We start from the raw sequence: 22,370 nt of genomic DNA, 5'->3' as shown, positions 1-22,370 counted from the left end.
TAAAAATTACAGCCACTTGTAAAAGAGAGGTATTCTTGCTCTGGAGTGTGTTACTGAATATGTTAAAGCCATAGTGAAATGCTTCTTCTAATCATGTGGGTATTAAATTTTTAAAAAAATTTTAAAAACTTCTTCAAAGCATTAAAATTTGCTCCTTAATAATTAGTAGATGTGAAAAACATTATCACTGAAATCTACCTGATGACTTTATAGCCACGCTCAGATGCCAAGGAGCTCAGAAAGTAACCAACTATGATTAGTAATAATCAGATATATAGAGATTAGAAACACATGTGAAAACATCTTGGCGTCAACTGCATTAAAATGAATTTTTCTGTATGAAACTGTGCATTTTAACAATGAAATGGATATCTTTTTTAAAGGCTAAAATCTCATATAATTTTATGTCTTAAAGGAGTACAATATTGTATAACTGTATTCAACTTTAAATCTAAAAATTTACAGCCAATTTTGAAACATGCATCTTAGCTCTGGAAATTGTTATTGAATATGTCAATGCTGTTGTCATGAAATGCTTCTTCTAATTATGTGGTTATTAAATAAATATTTTTTTAAAAATTCAACTTCTCCCAGATCCACTCCACCTCCCAACATGCCCAATTTCATGTCTTCTTTTAAAAAAGAAAAATTTAATGATTCATTAACTGTAGCTAATACAGCCCTGAGTGTGGGGACATCCACTAGAGCATGGTCAACCTACCAGGAGCCACACACTTAAAGAAAACTTAACTCTCACTCTGCCAGAAGTCATCAACTGTCCCAAACTCCTCAGTTAGGGGTGGGACTCATGAACTCATTCCAACTCCATGCTACAGTGTTGACTAGCTAGATCTTGTGCAGGTAACCACAGGTGGCTGGCCTTCAATTCTTCATGACTTGACAGAGCAGACCCACACTGTGTTTCTACAAGGCTTTTTACTATCTGCTGCCAACTTGCTTCTCTAACTTTATTCTGTTTCAAAGCCTGCATCAGATTCTACTTGCATCTGAATCAGATTTTAACCTACTAAATTCAAAAACCTGTCACTTAAATAAAATACTAGATTCCAGTGAATTTTCTCCAGTTAAAAACAGAGCAATAATGTCTACAGGCACCAAAATATTGCTTCAGGAATTGATTAAAATATGGTCATGATTCCACAAATATCAAACTGCTCTCTTTTACTTCCCACTTTTTCCTAAGACCTCCTGTTGACCTTCAAGAAGCAAGCTCTAAGCTGTTAGGGAATTCTGCAAATTAGTTTGGAAGAGAATCCTCAGAAGAGGCCATATCCCTAAAACACTGATCCTTGGAAACTGTGATAAAATAAGTGTATATTTCAAGATGCTGCTTGCTTGCTTGCTTGCTGGTAATTTCTTATGCGGTTATAGAAAATAAATAAATTCTCTCCTTACATTTTTTCACATTTTTCCTTACTGAAAGCACTTTCAATTAATTTTTATTAGAATCTATAATGTAAAAATGCATGAATGAAACAATATTTTCAAATCCTTTCCTTCCTCTACCCCTTCTATCCCTTCTCCCCAGATGCTAAATACAAACACAGAAAGTGTACAAATTGGTAAGGAAATATTTAGCATGCCTAGATAATTCCATTACAACACAGTTCCTCACCTGTAAAATGAATGCAACAGTAAACTACTCAGGTAACTGAAGTGAGGACTAACCAAGTGAGTCAATAATCTTAAGCCCTTGCTACGCACAGTGGTATAACCAAGTGCAGTGAAATCAGGGAGGACACTGTTGTGGAAAATGCTTATCCTGTTCCATCTGATATCTAAAAGTAAGACTTTAAATGTGTACACATATCCTTGGAGGTTAAGTTTGAGAAGCACTTCTTTAACCACTGTCTACACAAATAAGTACTACATTATTATCTTTTTCTAAAAACAGCTCATTTCTTGTTTTATGTTTTCTATCTATCTCCTCTTCATCTAAATATAAAGAATTTTGTCTTTGAAGCTTGAAGAAAATTTTATTAGTTTAAGAAAAAGTTAACTAAACAGGCAAGTTGTAAATCTTGGTAGCTGCCCAGAACATGAACATGAGAAGACTAAAGAGAAAGCCACGCCTTTTGAGTTAGGGTTCAGCATACTCAGCAAGCAGCCACATAGCAGAAGGGGTAGGAAATTGGGAGTATTTCAGAGAAAAAGAGTGAGAAAGTGTCAGGTAAAGCATGCCCAGGCTTTAGAAAAAGAAAGAAGTGGAAAAAGTAAAAGCTGCATTTTTGAGTAATTCGAAAAACCAAGGAGACTTAACAGAGCTGCATGCCCGTGGCTCCCTAAGTAATAGCCATATAGAATTTTTGTTTGTGAAATGGCTTACATAATAAATGCTGTATGACTGCTTTCAGTCTAATGGAACTACAAATTAAGAAGTTAAATAAGCATCAGTGTATGAGTCTATTTTGTTCTCTACTTATGAGTTAGAATAGCACTGGACAGCTATCGGTCACTAAAGTCAGGAGAAATTTCTTTTAATTTTTATTAGCATATATTCATTATACATATAACAAAATTCATTATGACATTATACATGTGTATCATTTACTTTTATTATATTTACCTCTCCCCATTATCTTCTCTTTTCTGTGGTCACCCTTATACCTTTTCTCTACACAAATAGCAGAGGGGAAATTTTTAAAAGACATTATTTTAATTTAGGCATGGAGGAACAGACCTAGCACTTGGAAGGCTAAGGCAGGCAGAACATGAGGCCAAACTGGGCTACACAGGTAGACCTTGTCTCAAAAATAAAATTGCATTTAGTCAGTCAAAATATACAAACATACATAAATGCAGATTATAATAAACCTAAAAAGTACAATCAGGAGTCAAGGTTATTTAATGTTACTGTAAACCAGGTCATTTAGAAGTATTTGGGTATGAGTCTTTTTAAAAAATATTTTTTTAGTTAGTTTTGTGTGAGACACATGCACACACACACACACACACACACACACACACACATGAGCACTTGTGGAGGTTAGAGGACAACTTGCAGGAGTTGCTTCTCTTTCCATCAAGGGAGTCCAGGGATCAAACTCAGATCATCAGACTTGGGGACAAGTGTCTTCACTGGCTGGACCATCTCACTTGCCCTGGGTGACTCTTAAAACAGCATATAAATTGCCATTCATTAAGTAACATCTTGTCACTTACATGTTACAAGTAAGTAAATGCTAATATGACAGAAAAGTTAGTTCAAAAATCACATGAGGAAATGCCAAGAGAAGCATGAGTTTCAAGAGCAGGGGCAAGTCAGAACATGTGGGGATGCATAAAGGTGACAAGGTAATTTTACAATGATCCCTATAATGTATTGATGGACTTAACTTTTTGCTAAGATTCTTTGCACTCAAAATAATAGCCTTTAACACACTTCTTGAAGAGCATTTGAAAAATGTGCAAAGATATCTTAATTCATTTAACTTTAGATCTTTCTCAGAAAATTAAAAGCAATTTTAGTTATTTTAAATCTTTATTCCCCTTTTAGTTAAATTACAGACTAAAGAAAGACAATTTAGAATAACTTGAACTTCCACTTTTGCTTTGACAGGCAAATTGTTGAAAATAATTAAATAAAAGAGTACTCCAATTCCCCCCAGCAGGCAAACATTTCTGTGCCACCTCCAGTTCTAACTTTTGATGTTTGCGTTGACAGAAATGTCAATTACTGAACTAATAATACTGTGTATTGAAAATGCATGAACGCCTATCTATAAAAGAAAAGAAACTATGACTTCCTACTCTTTGATTTTTGTAGTTTTACAGAGGTGATGGCTAATGATTTTTCAAAAGACAAGGTGACATCTCAACAATGAAAAGCTGTCAAGAACAGAAGTAGGAAAAAATATAAAATAAAAAAATAAAAGTGTGATGTCTTCCTTTTATTTCAATAGTGTATAAGAAATTGGAATTTTTAATATGTGTTTCACATATCAAAATTTAATTCTATGTTATCTCTATTTTTCTTATCTTTCCTCTTATTTAATAATACTAAAGGACCATGAAGAGATAAATATTTATTATCCATTTACTGTTATCATCATCATCATTACTTGTGGTACCAAGCTGGCAAGATCTCATTGAGAAAGAGGCTTTCAAGGAAAGACTAGAAAGAGAGAAGAAAGAGAACAATGTGGTTTTCTGGGAGAAAAAGAGATCTAGGCCAAGGAAAAAGCAAGTACAAAAGCCCAGAGGCACAGTTACCTGCTGCGTTTGGAAAAAAAAAAAAAAAAGGAGGGCCAGTGAAATGGTTCATTAGGTTGAGGAACTTGTTACCAAGCTTGACAATGGAGTTCGATACCTGCAACCCACATAGAGGAAGGAGAGAACCAACTCCTGCAAGTTATCCTCTGACCTTCACCTGCGTACCATGGCAAGTACACATACAAATAACAAATACACACACACACACACACACACACACAAATAAATATTATTTTTAAATAAAAAGAAAAAATAGTTAAAGGACAATTGTAGAATTTCAGAGGCAGAGGATGGTAAGAAATTAACTCAGAAAGGTAAAATGTGATTAAGAACTATAATAAAAGAATTTTTGAAAAATAAGATAACAATATAATCTATTTCAAAATGATGGCTGGAGTAAGAGATACAGACCAGAGAGGACAAGGGTGAAAACAAGAAACCTAGCAGGGCCTAACAGAGGTTGTATTCTAGATTCCGAGACTGCTACCTGCTAAAAAGAGAGACTGAAGACTTGGCCATAGGATAGTCACTTACTATACCTGGGCAAAGAATTCTTACTAAAAGCAGCAAACTATCTAGGAGACATAATTCTGGGAATACCTCTCTTTTGTTTGTGTTCAGCATGATTATGTAACTAGTCAGAGGCCCCTCTGTTATCTCTTAGGAGTATGCATTATTGCACATGGAGACAGCTTTTCAAACTATCACCTAAACATAAGATTTTTTTAAGTTCCACTGATTGCTGAAATCTTGTGAAAAACTTAGCCAATCTGTGGCTTTCCCACTCAGAATATTATCTCATTCTATCTCGTGCTACCTGCAGCACTGGTATTCCCATTCTCTTGCTATAAAAACCACAGCTACTGATCTCAACAATGCTCCAGAAATGGGTTTTTCCATGTCTGCTCCCATGAACTAAGTCCCTTTCAGTATCAAACACAAAAGTGCTGGGGGGGTTGCTGTTGGTTTCGTTTGTTGCTTGTTTGTTTTTGTTTGTAAGAGAGCCATAAGAACAGACAGGGATGAGAACGAGCAGAACAGGATGAGTTCTCCAGAGCTAAAACATCACTGGTCAACAGTGATAGAGGCTGAGTGGATTTTCTACTGAATAAACTGCTTCTTCATTTGTCAGATGTTGGTCATTTTCCAAAGTCCTGAAATGGTGTTTTTTGACAATTTTATCTACTTTATAGTTATACTGTGATAAATGGATTTGCAAAGCTCTTCACTTAGCCTCTCTACATTAAATACATTTTAACTATCACTTGCCTGAGTAACCTCCGAAAAAAGTCATAGAAAATATTTTGAAATATTTCTAAATATAGAAACTGCTCCTATACTAAAATTACTATTTTTCTTTTGGCTGTTAATATACCTTGGTTGAAAAGGCTTACTCAGGTGAAATTAAGTGGAAGAAACCTTCTAAGCAAACTCAGTAGCATTTGTAAAGACACCGAAGAGAGCCAGAAAGTGTATGTTTAAGAACTGAGTGGGTGAATTCCTTTCTATTTTTAGTTTCCCCTGTCCAATTACAAAGACACTCAAATCTCTTACATCCTAAAGATACCTTCTGTTGGCTAGAATAGTGTAGTATTTTTAGTTTCCATATACTAATCAAATTTCTTGAAAGAATAATTCAAACACTGTTCTCTTCCTCGCCTCTAATCAATCCAGAATAAGGCCCCAGTTCATACAGATTGAAACTTCTCAAATACAGGAAACCAATGTTCAAGTTTGGGTTCTTACCCTACTAGGTCCCCCTGTTCCACATTACACCAAGGTAGAGAGCAGTCTCCTTGAGAGTCCCCTCTCTTTTTTATGTGTATGAGTGTACTGCCTACATGTAGATAGGTGCACCATGTCATGAAACGCCCACAGAGGTCGGAAGAGGGTGTCAGATCCCCTGGAACTGGAGTTATGGACAGTTGTTCGCTGCCATGTAGATGCTGGGAATTGAACCCAGGTCCTCTACAAGAGCAATCTGTGCTCTGAACCACTGAGGCATCTCTCCAGTCCGAGAGTCCCCACTCTTATTAGCATTCACTACATTATCTTCCTTCTCCTTGGGCTGTTTGAATCATTTTCCTACAGACCCTTTAGCTGGAACTTTTTCTTCCTGAACCTTCTGCTGAAATATCAGTGATCTAACGTCTTTTTTAACCCACCTCATCTGCATTTCCACTAAGATAATTTTGGCCCATTTATTTTTTAATTTTTAATTTTTTATATGTATGAATGTTATGCCTCCATATATGTAAGTGCAGCCATGTCATGCAATGCCCATGGAAGTCAGAAGAGGGTGCCAGATCCTCTAGAACTGGAGTTAGGGACAGTTATTAGCCACCATGTGGGTGCTGGGATTCAAACCCAGGTCTTCTGCAAAAACAGCCATTACTCTTAATTGCTGAGCCATCTCTCCAGCTGCCATTGGCCCATTTCTTATGACTTCATGCTCATAACTCTCACACCTCTCACTCTAACAATAAAACATCATCCCTCAGGGCTGGAGAGATGGCTCAGCAGTTAAGAGAACTGACTGAGGACCTGCGCTCTCAACACCCACGTGACGGCTACGAACCGTCCTTAACTCCAGTTCCAGGGGAATCTGAAGCGCTCTTCTGACCTCGGTGGCACTGCACAGCACGGGTGCACTCACACACATGCAGACAATACACTCATACACATAAAATAAAAATAAAATACTTTTAAAAATCATCTCTCATGGTATAAGACTATTTCTAATGACTGAAACATAATCCCACTTTAAAATGTTCATAGTAAACTCAAAATAAACATTTAACAACCCTACCCCCAAACTACATTTCCTCTTCCTATGGATGACTGATACCAAGATCATCCAATCACTACCTAAACTAGAAACCTTTGATATTTTTTCCCTTATCTTCTGCTGCAATGACATCAGTTCATTTACAAACTTCATTAATTTTACCTCCAGACTACTCTTAAATCTATCTCTTCTGCCCGTTTCTTCCTTTTCCAGGCAGCTACTTTGAAGCAGCTGTGTCAAGGCAGCGCTGTCAAATGGCTACATAAAAAATGAACCTTGAGCCAAATTCACATCTCCTCTAAGGTTAAAAAGTTAATGCTTTACCTCTATCATTTTAATATCATGGCTGTTAATGTTTCTAGATAATTTGCTGATCAATATGTCAAAATGTGTCGTCATTAGGTTTGCTATTTATTTCTCCCTGTATCAGTTTTCTTTAAAAGTTGATTTTCATGAGTTCTTTGATTAAAGAGCACATCTGAACGACTTTCCAATCTTATCACTTATAAAGTAATTATCACAAGTCACAAAATGCATATACAAGACACGAATGATAATGAGCAATTTATTGCACAAAATGCATGGGAAATTAACTTAAGGTTGCCTTGTTGTCTACAGCATTTATTTGAAAGAAATACCTTAATTTCCAGGAGATTTTCCTACAATCTGCCCTTAAAAGAATTATGTGTGGTTTAGGATTAGCACAATTTAAATACCTCACACTAAAACCCTTGTCATTATAAGTTTATTATGTTTGATGGGGCTGAAGACATGGCTCAGTGACTGAGAGGACTGGTTCCTCTTGCAGAGGCCCTGGGTTCAGTTCCCAGCACCCACATGGTGGCTAACAACTGTCTGTGACTCCAGTTCCAGGGACTCTAACACCCTCTTCTAATCTCTGTGGGCATTGCATACATGTGGTTCATTTACACATATGTAAGCAAACCACTCATACACATAAAAAATAATTAAAATGTTTTAAGTTTTATTTATATGCTTGAATTACTCTCTAAAAATGATTCTATGTATGATGAAAAGCTCTAAGTAATAGTTTGGAAAGTGGTACTCATACTGTATTTTCATGCTCTATTGCATTATAGTTTTCTATCCAGTATCTACAATTTTAAACAAAGCTAAGAATTCTATAATATGATTATCTAAAATATACAATACATAAACTACCTTATCTATAGATTCCAAAATATATTACCTTTCAAAATATGAAAATCAGTGTTACTGTTCAAAGGTTTAAAGACAAATGCCTTCATTTCACGGTTCCTGAAGTACTATGGGCTTCAGGTTAAGGCTAGCATAGGCTTCCCTATGTTTAACTAACTCACCACTCTGTCCTCAAATAATCTGAGAAGTCTTAGTCAACATCTTTTTATGTAGTATTCAGTTGATAATAGTATTTCTCAGGGCTAATCTGAATAAAATGTTAAACATTTATTAAATGCACAATCCTTAGGCCAGGTTACTTATCCTTTTTCAAAATCAGTAGAATTTCTTTACTAGATAAATGAATTATCAGATACTAAACTTTACAACATATTCTTTATTTTTTTTATTTAATAACCACTTGATTAGAAGAAGCATTTCACTACAGCTTTAACATATTCAGTAACAATTTCCAGAGCAAGAATACCTCTCTTTCAAAAGTGGCTGCAAATTTTTATGTTCACAGCTGAATTAATAGTTATACAATATTGAACTCAGTATAAACCCTGTTAACACATAGAATTGAGTGAGTTTTTACCCTTTAAAGATCTCCATTTCATTTTAAAATATGCTGTTTCCTACATTTTTAATGCTACTAACGCCTAGATGTTTGCACATGTGTCTTTGATCTCTGTATCTGATTTTTACTAGTCACAGTCAGTTACACTCGGATTCTTGGCACCTGAGTATGGATATACAGTCATCAGGTAGATTTCAATGGTAATGTTTATCACCTCTACTAATTAACATGAAGTAAATTTTTATGCTTCCTCCTCAGTTATAAGTCTTTTAATTTGATTTTTCTGTGTGTATATCATACAGAGCATCCCACACAATCTTATTCATCTATATACCTACTTCCCAAATGGCACCCTCCCATAGCCTCCCCCACAACACACACTGGAGCCCATATACTCTGTCATCCCTGTTACTGTCTACTGTGCTGTCGGCGCCCCCAGCCATTCCCCAGTGATTGTCTCTGCTAAATCTAGTCAGCCTATCTAGAGATCCTTGTTTTGGGAAGATAAAACTATTCCTCATCTAGCAGCTATCAGTTGTCAATAGTCCTTTAAATAAGATTGGGGTCTGCTGTTCATTTTCCCAGTTCTATGCTGGGTTACTGTTTAGGAGTCTTTTGGGCCATCCTGGCCAGTAACTCAAAGGAAGGTATCTCCTGTCTGGAATTGTTTCTTGTTACGTAGCCTTTAGCTATACATATGGACTCTTAAAAAATTATATTGACCCCATTAGTCTTTGGTTATACTTTCCTTTTGGATGTTTACGACCCTACAATTGGCCCAGATAAACTGACATATTCTTAATGGAGGCTAATTTTGTTTCCTTCTAATTCTGTTTCTATATTGCATTGATGTCAAAAAGAAATTAGCATTTTTATTATAATTATTACTTGAAAACTTGTGGTCAAAAACTTTCTGAGGGACCGGAGAAATGGCTCAGCGGTTAACACTGTTCTTCCAGAAAACCCAGGTTCAAATCCCAGCACCTACATGGATTCCAGGGGGATCCAACATCCACTTCTGTCCCCGACAGGCATTGCATGACACACGTGCACTTACCTGCATGCAGGCAATACATGCATACACATAAAATAAAAATAATAAATAAAATATTAAAAAAAAAAACTTTGAGGCCAGGTATGGTGGCACACACCTTTAATCCTAGCAATTGAGAGGCACAGGCAGACAGATCTCCATGAGTTCAAGGCCAGCCTGGTCTACAAAGAGAGTTCCAGGCCAGCTGGAACTATAGGAAGACCCTTTCTCAAAAAGACCAAAAAAAAAAAAAAACTTTTCTGCTTCAGGAAAACAGAGTTCAGTTAAATTCTCTAACCACTGTTCTACGTATTGGCAGGAAAGAAGGCACACAGCTTATAAAATGGCCCCCAAAGTCTCCTTCTTATGATTTGTTCTTTTCCGATCCAAGTCAGTGGTGATACATATAATTGAGTTCTTCAAAGTATTCTATAGAAAATGATGAAAACCCACAAAGGAAGTAAATGTGATGTAAGGAATACTGTAGAAGTCACATTTCCAATGCTAGGAAATGCAAGGTACTGCAACTCATCCTTTAAAAGGTGCTCTTTAAGCTGATCATCTTTTGTTTTTGTTTTGCTTTTTTTTTTATTTTTAAAAGTCTACACTGAAATGTATCTTTTTATCATTTTAAAAAAATTTTTAATAACTACATGATTTGATCATCTAATTTTTTTGAGCTTTTTAAATTTCATACATTTCCCATTCAAATCCATACCCCCTCCCTATCCATGCCTCCCCTATCCGCCCACCGAACCCTATGCACTCTGCCATTCATGCTGAGTCCTATTCATTCAGGTGTTTGTACTCAAATGTCCTTCCGTGTAAATGCGTCCACTGGAGTCTAGTCAGCTCATCCAGTGGCCATATCTAAGTCATACTCTCCCTCACTCAGCAGCAATCAATTTCAAATAGTTCTCAATCTAGTGCTGGCCTGCCTCTTATTTCTTGTTTACCCTTTGGGCCCTTGTTTAATTGAACTGACATGGGGCCCACACTCAACACGACGGTTGCCACAGACTCACATGAGCCTCCAGTGGCTTGGAAGCCTCCACCTCCCTGTGTTCATGAACCAGCCCTGGCTCTTACAATCTTTGTCTGCAACCTCTTCAGCAATGATCCCTGAGCCGTGGGTGGGTGAGGCTCAACGTAGGAGTCCCATCCTACACTCCACAATATCTTATTCTTCAAAACTTAGCCAGTTGTGGCCTTCTGTGTGCATCGCACTCTGATGTACATGGAAGCCTCACTGGTGAGAGTTGAGGGGTGCATTAGCCCTTTATCTACCCCTTATTCTGCTATGTTCCATGAGGCTTAGTTGTAGAGATTCAACTGCAGGTGTGTCACCTAGTACTGGGCATCTCCCAAGCATATATTCTCTGTGCCTATCAGATAAGCAACTCTGCAGTAGCCTCCAACTGTTGCAAAAAGAAGCTTCTTTGATGAGTGCTGTATGGCATGCTTGTCACTCTAAGGGAGGCCTCTTCTATTTGGCACTGCCTTCCCTGCCAAGCAGCTCCAAAGTATACGTATGTGTTTATGTTTGGACACTCTATGTGCATTTCTCATAGAGTTTCTGAGGCATCACTTTTCCTTCTAGGTTTCCTAGCCCCTTGAGATTCACTCATCTCCACTCTTTATTCTCCCATCCCTCCCTAGTCACAAGTGCCCCCATAACGCCCACCCTACCCCCAATACCTCCTGACTCCCGTCATCTTTCCTGACTTCCCTCCCTCCCCCACACTATGGTCCCTTGCATGTCCCTCCCTCCTCTCCTCCCTGCCGATTACTCCCACTTTTTCTACCTCCTTCAGGTAACATCTGTTCCCTTCTATCCCCCTTTCAGGTTGTTTCTTTGCCTTTACCTCCATGTATCCTTTCTTTTTACCTGGCTCCTGGTGTTACACCAGAATTTATATACTCACATATAAGGGATTGGTGCTGTGATCCACAAATGGAGAACATATGTCACTTGCTTTTCTGCATTTGTGTTACTTCACTTAGTATAACACTCTCTAGCTCCATCCATTTACCTGCAAATTTCATAATTTCATCTTTTCTTACTGCTGAGTAGATATACCACATTTTCATTAACCATTCATCAGTTGGGGGACATTTAAGTTATTTCCACTTCTTAACTATTGTGAAGAGAGCATCAACAAAGATGGTTGTATAGGTATCTCTACAGTATGATGAGTCCTTTGTGTATATACCAAGGAGTGGTATCACTGGATCATATTGTAGGTTCATTTTTAGTTTTTTGAGGGTTCCCCACACTGCTTTCCATAGTGGTTGAATGAGTTTGCATTCCCATCAGCAGTGAATGAGCATTCTTCTTATTCCACATTTTCTCCAGCATCTGGAGTCTTTTGGATCTTTGCCAATCTGACCAGGGTAAGATGAAATCTTAAAGTGGTTTTTATCTGCATTTCTCTAATTACTAAGGATGCTGAGCACTTTTTAAGGTGCTTCTTAGCAATTTTTATTTCGTTTGAGAACTCTCTGTTTAGGTCTATCACCCATCTTTTTATTGGGTCATTTATGTTCTTCTTTCTTTTTCAAGCTCTTGTATATTCTGGATATTAATCCTCTATCGAATATATAGCTGGTGAAGATTTTCTCCCACTCAGTGGGTTTCCTCTTGACTTCCTTAGTTGTTTTTTTTTTGTGTGTGTGTTGTTTTTTTGTTTTTGTTTTTGTTTTTTTGCTGTATAGAAACTTTGTAATTTAATGAGATCCCACTTACTGATTGTTGACCTTAGTGCCTCAGCAGCTTGTGTCTGATTTAGAAAGTCCTTTCCTATGCCTGTATCTCGGGGGGTGCTGCCTATGTTTTTTTTAGCAATTTCAAAGTTTCAGGTTTTATATTGAGGTCTTTGATCCATTTGGAGTTGACTTTTGTTCAGGGTAAAAGATAAAGGTCAAGTTTAATTTTCCTGCAGGTGGAGATCCAGTTTTGCCAGCACCATTTATTGAAGATGCTATTGTTCCTCCATTGTGTGTTCTTAGCATTTTTGTTGAATATCAGTTGGCTGAAATTATATGAACTCATGTTTGGGTCTTCTATTGTGTTCCATTGATCTATGTGTCTACTTTTGTGCCAGTACCATGCTGTTTTTATGACTATATCTCTGTAATATAATCTGAGATATGGTATGGTGATCCCCCAGCAATGTTCTTTTTGCCCAAGATTGTTTTGGCTACCCAGGGTCTTTTGTGATTCCATATGAATTTTAGGACAAGTTTTGTCAAGCTCTGTGAAGAATGTCATGGGTATATTGATTGGGATTGCATTGAGTCTATATGAGCTGATTTTCTTAATTGGAGGGATAGGCTGACTAGACCCCAGTGGATGAACTTGCACTGCAGTGCATCTGGGAACACTAACTTGACATAATAGGCCTTAACAAAAATAACAATGTATGAATTCGAGTGGGGGGAGCTATGGGAAGATACCAGTAGGGGAGGGGGTATAAAGATGATTAAGATGAAGATGTTCTGTATGCAATACACAAAAAGTCAATTAAAAATGTATCCAAAAAAGGTCTCTTTGGTGGAATTTAGTCTTTTATCACAAGTACATATAAGCAGCCATCATGGACAGGGCAATGTGGAGAATTGTTGCCTCTGCAAACTTTTTGCTTCATCCAGTACAATATTCAGATGGCTACATGTCCACACAATATCTGACTTTTCATGAAAAACCCTATACGTATGTAAGTAGACACAAATAAGAAGATAGATCAAGGTCAAGTAATCACATAAAAATGCACATAGAATATTAAGTATTAAAATTCAAAATAATATAACACACACGTTATAACTAATTTTTATTTTTATTTTATGTGTATAAGTTGTTATGTCTGCATATATGCACGTGCACACATGTCATACAGTGTCCATGGAAGAGAGAAGAGGGAGTTGGATTCCCTGGAACTGAAGTTATAAATAGTTGTTAGCTGCCATGTGGGTGCTGGGATTTAAACCCAGGTCTTCTGCAAGAGGAGCCAGTGTTCTTAACCACTGAGTCATCTCTTGAGCCCCAATAACTAATTTTTTAATTGGTAATGCCAAATATTGGTAAGAGTATGGAATAACTGACTCATTTTAATAGTCAAGGTGAAAATTCATACAGCGACTTTGCAAAACTAGTTTCTTATGGTACTAAAAATATACTTAATATAAGATATAATCATAATCAGTCCACTGCTGGGTATTTACTAAAGTGAAACAAATGCACATTTTCACCAAATATATTGAGTATTTTAAGGCATTATTCATAACACATAATAATGTTGTATATTATTCTTATACTGGTGTCCACACTTGAGTGGCAGAATATTGAGAAATCAAGCTGGATCTGAGCTTAGACATTTCCTCCATGCTGGCAAGTTTTTATAGTGCCAGAGGCACTATGCAAGCTTTTGGGGCAGAAAAGTCATCAACAGTCCTACCTAAGTACAGGAAGGAACTCATGCCTTGTACTATAAACCTCATGAAACAGTGGCTGGAGTGATCATAGGCCCTAGGGCAGAAACTACTACTGTTGTTTTGCTAAATGGACATGATGTCAAACTGCCTTCTTAATACTTGTGCTATACCCATAGATTAGAGCAGCCCTCAGCCTGCATTAGAGAAGCTTCTTTTTACAGTGGGAAATGCAGAGTCAGAACTTATCAAAATGTGGACAATGAGTGACTGTGGAGACTCAGAGAAGACTATAGAAGGGGAAGTGTAAAAAGTTTAAGAGCCAGAGGTTGGATAGGAGTACTGTGAAATAGTATCTTCAGGACAAGAAGTGGCCTTTGCATCCATGAACTCTGTAGTGGTGGTTATCTGCACAAGACCTACATAAGACTGAACCTGTCATCATCTCATCATGCATGAAGGAAAGGCATGGGAGACCCCCATCCCTCACTGAGTGACTATGGAAAGCCAATGGATGCTAAGGAAGGGGGAGTCATCTTCAATAGTATAGCCACTGATAAGCTGCATATGTTCCAGTAAACAACTCCTGACTGTGCTCAAACAAGCAACCACAATTAAACACAATAGGGATTAAAAAAAAAAAATCAAATTTGAAGGAGGCTTTGAAGAAGAAAAGGGATTTCACTGGAGATAGGGGAAGACAGTAATGGAGGAAAAGCTGCCCAAAACTTACTATACACATTTAGGAAATTGTTGAAGAATATTTAAAAGTAACAATTATAGTAGTGATACTCAGATGCAGCAATTTTTCTCAAAACAAGTTCATTTAATATGTAAACGATGTCTGATGCAGTTTATTTTTAGTGAGTTCTTAAAAATCAAAACAGCCATGTTGGAGCTAGGTACAGTAATTAAGAGTGCATACTGTGGGCTGGAGAGATGGCTCAACGGTTAAGAACACTGGCTGTTCTTGCAGAAGACCTGGGTTCGAATCCCAGAACCCACAGCGCAGCTAACAACTGTCCGTAACTCCAGTTCCAGGGGATCCGATGGCCTCTTCTGTCCTCCACAGGCACTGCATGACAGGAGTGCACTTACCTATATGCAGGCAATACAAGCATACACATAAAATAAAAAATATTTTTTAAAATAAATTTTTTTTTAATTAAAAAAACAGTACATACTGCTTTTCCAGAAGACATTGAATTCAATTCCCAGCACCCACATCAGGTGACTCAGAACAGTATATAAGTCCAGTTTCTGGGTATTTGACACCTTTGGCCTCTATTGGCACCCACTTGCCCATGTACTTACCCACAGACACATAAACACAAACACACACAATTAAAATAAAAATAAACCTATAGAAAAAAAACAGCCATGTTAAAATTTTTAGGAAAGAAATCAGTTGGAGAAATCAGTTGGGTGTCCTGTTTTGAAGATACAGAAGGAGAAGGGTTTATCATATCCGTCCTAATATCTATATATTAGGATAATATAATATCCATATATGAGGACTGAAGCTGTACACTTAGAGTGATCCAAGACTTTTGTTGAGAGAACTGATAAAGCAAAGTGGAAAGGCATGAGAAACTAGAGGATGGAAACTATTAACCACAAAGAAACATTCAATAATCATTTCATATAATCCACCACATTAATATCTAAAGAAATCATATGATCGTGTTAATAAAAGCATTGACAAAATAAAACATCAAATGATAACAGTTCTCAGAAACACAGGAATAGAGAACTTTCTCAACTTAATAAAGAATATCTACCAAAAATATGTATTGTTAACATCATACCAAATGTAAATACTAGGTATGATCCACATAAGACAGGATGCCCCCTTGACCAAGGTTAACCACAGTATAGAGGTCCAAAACATGACTCAAGATACTTAATCAAAAAGTATGTAAAGTGACAAGGGAGAAACAAAATTACCTTTATTCAGGTAACATAATGAAGTACACAGAAAATCCTAAGTAAAAAATTTCCTGCAAGTAAGAAAGGTTGCAGTATATAAAAGCTCGATTTATAAAGCATTGATGGTTTTTCCTATACAAAAAAAAATTTCTTGACTTCCCAGCCTTTAGCATAAGAGCAAGTGCAGAAAATGACCTAAGGGAATTTAAAATAAGAAACAAAATACTACTGAGAGAAGCACCCTCCCCAAAAGTAATACTTAGTAATAAATTCAATAATGTATGTATATTACCTATCAAAAGGAGGGAAGGGATAGAAAAAAATGTTTATAATTTTTTTGAGAATTTCATAATAAGTACATAGTATTTAATTCATTTTTACCTTTCTGTATCCCTTCTCTAAACTCCCCCTCCTCACTCCCTCTGGAATTCATGGCCTCTCCTTTTATAATTATTATTGTTAACGTATTTTCTATTACTGAGTCCATTTAGTGTTGCTTATATGTACATGTATTTAGGGTTGATCACTTGGGACTAGAAAACCTAAACCAGGACTCGTCCCTGGAGAAAACCAATTCTCTCTCACTCAGCAGCCATTGACTGCCTATAGCTCTTCAACAAGGAGTGAGGCCTTGTGAAGTTTCCCCCATCCCCACTGCCACATCAACTGGTGTGGGGATTGTACAGGACTTGTTTTGGTTGCCATATTGTTGAGAAAAAGATAATTTTATGGAAAGGAATATCAAAGAAGACAAAGTACCTATACTTAGACAAAAAAGATATAAGAAGAGACAAAGAAGGTCATTATATAAAGGCAGTCTATTTTGTGGAAAGGAAATACTAAAAATACATATGCATTCTACATCACAGAACTTAAATTTATAAAACAAGTATTTATATACTTGAGAGGAAAAGCATGATTGAATTCAATCCTACCTGAGACATCATCACACTATTTTTAGTAATAGACATGTCATCCAGACAGAAATTCAGTAAGGAAACTTCAGATTTAAAGTACACTTACTATTAAAGAGACTTAATATACACTGGCAAATATTCCATCCAACAGTTGAAGATGAGATTACATATTATTCTCAAGGACACAGGAAAGACTGTCCAGGATACATTATAAATTAGGCTACAAAACAAGTTTTAACAAATTTCAAAATTGTCTCAAATATCTCGTCTGTCCAAAATAGTACCTAACTAGAAATCAACAGTAGTAATGATAACTTTACAAAATTCAAAAACACATGAAAATTAAACAAGAATTTTCTGAACAACCAATTGAGTCAAAGAAAAATTCAAAAGGAAAATATAAAGTTGCTCGAGACACCTGCAACATGCCTCAGTGGGTAAAGGTGCATGCCATCAAGCCTGACATAGTGAGCTGGACTCCAGAAACCATGATGGAAGGGGAGAAATGACTCCCACAAGTTGTCCGCAGACTTCCACATGCACACAGTAGCAAACACACATACACGCACACACAAATGTAAATAAATAAAGAAATAAATATTGCTCAGGAAACACAAAGGCAGTATCACAAATTCACAGGATATATAAAAAGAAGCTCTGGGGCTGGAGAGATGGCTTGGTGGTTAAGAACACTGTTTTTGCAAAACACCCGGGTTCGAATCCCAGCACCCACATGGCAGCTAATAACTGTCTGTAACTCCAGTTCCAGGAGATCCGATTGCCTCTTCTGCCCTCCACGGGCATTGCACAACATGGTGCACTTACTTACATACAGGCATAATACTTATACATACAAAATATAATAATAAATAATAAATAAAATATTTTTTTAATTTAAAATACTTTTTTTTAAAAAAACAAGAAATATCTAAAATAACTTAATTCTTCTTACCAATGAATTAGAAAAAAGAAAAATAGTCCACAGTAGAAGGAAATAATGGAATAAACTGACATAAGCACAACAGATTTTTAAAACAAAAAAGAAAAAAAATAGCTAAAACTAAGCATCGGGGTTTTTTTGAAAAGATAAACAAAACCAATGTACCTAGAGTAAAAAAACAAAAAAAGACAGAAATAAAATAAAATAAAAACTGAAGGAGACATTACACCTGATGCAACAAGTATATAATGGATCCTGGGAGACTACTCTGGGGTAATCACACTGTTCAAAAAAAAAATCATGTAACCTAGTAGAAATATAAACCCCAGTCACATATAACCAACCAACATTTTCAATATTGGGTCCTTAAGAAACAGAAAAGCTAAACACATCAGTAAGGAGTAATAAAACTGAATGAATTATAAAGAGTCTCATAAGAGAGAATAGCCCAGGGTATGAGGGCTTCACTACTGAACTCTACTAAGCCTTTACAGAAAAACTGATACCAATTCCCAACCAACTTAGTAACACATTCAAAAGGTAACTGACTATGATGGAGAGGATACATCTCAGGAAGCAAAGATGATTCAACAAATGAAAACAAACCATAAATATGATACACTATATATTACCACACTGATAGAACAGACAAAAATGGCATGATCATTTCAACAGATGCAGGGAAGGCGATGAAAAAGAACTCAGCATCCTTTGGTGAGAGCCAAACCAAAAAATATTCAACACATTAGCTACAGAAGAAATGTACCTCAATACACTAAAGGATACATAGGACAAACTCAAAGATGATATGCTAGATGAAGAAAACGTCAGCTAAAATAAAACCATTAAGCTAAATATAGGAAGCCACATACAAAATGCAGCACTTTTATAATTCCATTTATAAAAAATTCTCAGAAAAGAAAAAACCACAAACATAAAATACAAATTAGTAGTCATCAGGAGCCAGAAAAAGGAGAAACAAGGTAGAAGATTCACTTCTTGAGTGATAAAAGTATTGTGAAAGTAGAGGTGATAGTTTCCCAACAATTTAATGTATTAAATTCCACTGAATTCTACACTATTAAATAGCCAGTTTTGCATTTGCCTCAGCTCTAAAAAATAACCTACTTATATATTTTAGTAATTTGACTAACTTGGAAGAATAATGTAGTAGAATCGGTGTGGGTTTAGGTTCCGAACTGTCACTTTTAGATGCATGACATAAGCAAGTGGGTTATGTTCTCCGTGCCTTAGTTCCATCTCTAAAGTCAACTTAATAAAAGCACATGTGATTAAAATAAACTGGCACATCTAAAACACTTAGAATGATGCCTCACAAAGAGGAAGCAATTAAATTGGGTTCGATGGCTTTAGTTGTCAATTTGACACACCTGGATTAAGGAGCCTCAACTAAAAAATTGCCTCCATGTGGCCTATGGCCATGTCTCTAAGGCATTTTCTTGATTACTGAGTGAAGTGGGAGGGCTCAGTTCATTCTGGGCAGTACCACCCCTGGGCAGGTTGTTTTGTATTGTTTAAGAGAACAGTTTGAGCATGTGCCAGGGGAGCAAGTCAGGAAGCAGCATTCCTCCACAGCCTGTGCTTCAGCTCCTGCCTCCAGGCTCCTGCCCTGAATTCCCATCTTGGGCTCCCTCAGTGATGAACTGTGACCTACAAGATGTAAAACAAAATAAACCTTTTCCTCCCCAAGTTGGTACTGATCAGAGTGTTTTGTCACAGCAATTGAAAGCAGACTAGAACATAAATATTAGCCAATAACAAATAATTATTTTTAAGTCTGTCAAAAAAAGTTTATGGTTACATTAAAAGAAAAGAATTCTAAGATTTTTTTTGTTCAAACATGATATTAATTCAGAAATGTGTTAGGGCTTAGTGGTTAACAGCACCTGTGCTAGTTCAAAGAAACAGAGTTTGGTTCCTAGCACCTACGTCAGGCAGTTCACCTGTACCTGTAACTTATATGACACACAGGCACCTACACACACACACACACCTCTAAAAATGAGAAATCTGTTAATACACCCTAACTCAGAAGCACATTCTCTAAGAGCTTAAACCAAAGATCTACCATTTAACTCTACTTTCTGTGATGAGTCCTGAGTCCACAGCCAAATGATGTATGATTGAGAGACTGGTTAGCAACTCTCCATAGCACTCATGTAGTAAACACAGAAGATAGTGTGCTATTTCAGAAAAGTGAGTGGTAAAAGATATAGCAACAACAAAAACAGGTTAGAACTGAATAATGTCAAACCTAAATAGAACATGACATATCACTGAAATTTTAAAAATACTTCAGAGAATTTTAAACTTCTCATTAAATACTTCAAAAATACTTCAAATCAAAAAGGAAGCAAATCAGCACAGCACTTCTGTCAAATTTAAATAGTGGCATATGTGGCACTGGGGACTATGCAACCAAAGAACCAAGGGAACAAATTCCCTTCTGCATATAGCAGAATCTAACGTAAGAGAGGCAGAGACAGCTGGGCATGGTGGCGCATGCTTTTGATCTCAGCACTCAGGAGGCAGAGGCAAGTGGACCTCTGTGAGTTAAAGGCCAGCCTGGTCTACATAGTGAGTTCCAGACCAGCTGGGGCTACAGGGAGACCCTGAGAGGCAGGTGGGTCTCTGTGCGTTCAAGGCCAGCCTGGTTGACGTACCGAGTTCCACATCATCTGGGGCTCCCTGTCTCAAAGGGAAGAGAAAAAGAAAAAAAGAAAAAGGGGGGGGAGGGAGTCAGAGGCTTGGAATAGCGCTCAGCTCTCCAGTGTGAGCTTACAGGCACACACACCTTTAAAGATTGCAAGTAAAGCACTCATTTAAGTAGAGTGAAGTGAATACATTCAACTTCTTACCCTCTTCTGCTTCATCCTCCTGGGGTGACATTGGACCCCCTCCACTAGTAGGAGTGATTGGCTCTTCCTTGTCAGACTCTCTCTGTAGACTCACAACTTCATATATTGCATCTCCAACACTGGTATGGTCTTTTCCGTCAGACTGAGAAAGATATAATCATATATTTAATTATTAGAAATACAAAGGAGCCGGGCGTGGTGGCACACACCTTTAATCCCAGCACTCAGGAGGCAGAGGCAGGTGGATCTCTGTGAGTTTAAGGCCAGCCTGGTCTACATAGTGAGTTCCAGGACAGCTGGGGCTAAAGGGAGACGCTGTCTCAAAAAGACCAAAAAAAAAGGAAAAAAAGAAAAGAAATACAAAGGAAATACTGAAAAAGTTTTACAACACATCACATTTATCTAGAGTGTGTCTGAATTTGAAAAAAGATTACATTATCACTGACATATTTTTAAAAAGAATAGTTCAAGGGGGCTGGAGAGATGGCTCAGTGGTTAAGAGCACTGACTGCTTTTGCAGAGGACCCTGGTTCAATTCCAAGCACCCACATGGTGGCTACAAACCATCCTTAACTTCAGTTCCAGGGGAATCTGAAGCCCTCTTCTGACCTCTGTGGCATTGCACGACACAAGTACACTCACATACATGCAAGTGATACACTCATACACATAAAATAATAAAATAATAAAATTTTAAAAAAAAGAATGGTTCAACTATCACTTTTCTCCTAGTGCTAGGGATTGAACCTACGGCCACATACATGTTGGCAACCATCTAGCATATATTAACAAATGCAACTTTATAACCATTTTGACAGAACTCTGTTATTCTTTGGCAAAGATACCACAAATTTTTAAATTTTATTTTTTATCATTTTTTAGCAATTTTCATATAATATACTTGGATAGTATTTAGCTTCCCTCTGCTATCCTCACTTCTCCACAATTGTCCCCCCCCCACTCAATGTACTCTAATATATATAAAACAGCCTATAAAGTCTGATTTGTATCACAAATGCCCTTCAGCGTGGGTCAATCCACTGGGCCCACCTAACAGTCCCATCCCTATAAGACACTGTCTTTCACCCTCCCAGCAGTCATCAAGTGCCCAAAGTTCCTTATTTTGAGTTGAGATTTCTTACCCACTTCCCCTATCTATTTTGGGACTGTGTCTGGTTTGAGCTTACATAGGACTTATACCACAAGTTTTAGGGCAGAGCGCAAATGGTGTTAAGTTTCTTATACAGAGGCAGACAGAGGCAGACCTAGCAGCTCTACTCACTGTTGGGAAAAAAAATGAAATACCTTGATGAATGCTGTAAGAACTCTGCATTTTGATAGAAAACTCTGTTTAAAATGTTGATTTAGATTTACTTGCTAAGCTTGCCTGTTCTGCCTGATTGTATCTACCACACATGGATGATTAACCTAGTTGAAATGCTAAGAATTGAAGTGCTGTAAACCTCCTTCCTGGACCCTGGACCC

General features: G+C 37.1%; 1 protein-coding gene across 5 annotated transcripts in view; it reads right to left on the bottom strand.

Annotated features, from left to right (window-relative positions):
- Rabgap1l (RAB GTPase activating protein 1 like) overlaps positions 1–22,370 on the bottom strand; it is an 848,174-nt gene that overhangs the window by 618,381 nt on the left and 207,423 nt on the right. For all 5 annotated transcript variants that reach the window (XM_008826096.2, XM_029560173.1, XM_017796360.2 and 2 more), the window contains exon 11: positions 20,886–21,027. In XM_008826096.2, coding sequence (XP_008824318.1) covers positions 20,886–21,027 — 142 coding nt within the window. The remainder of the gene's footprint in view (positions 1–20,885; positions 21,028–22,370) is intronic.

This window comes from Nannospalax galili, unplaced genomic scaffold (genome assembly GCF_000622305.1).
Source record: "Nannospalax galili isolate Female #2095 unplaced genomic scaffold, S.galili_v1.0 scaffold429, whole genome shotgun sequence".
Taxonomy (NCBI): Eukaryota; Metazoa; Chordata; class Mammalia; order Rodentia; family Spalacidae; genus Nannospalax; species Nannospalax galili.
Note: the sequence above shows the minus strand (reverse complement) of the source record. Positions and strands in the feature narration are given on the sequence as shown.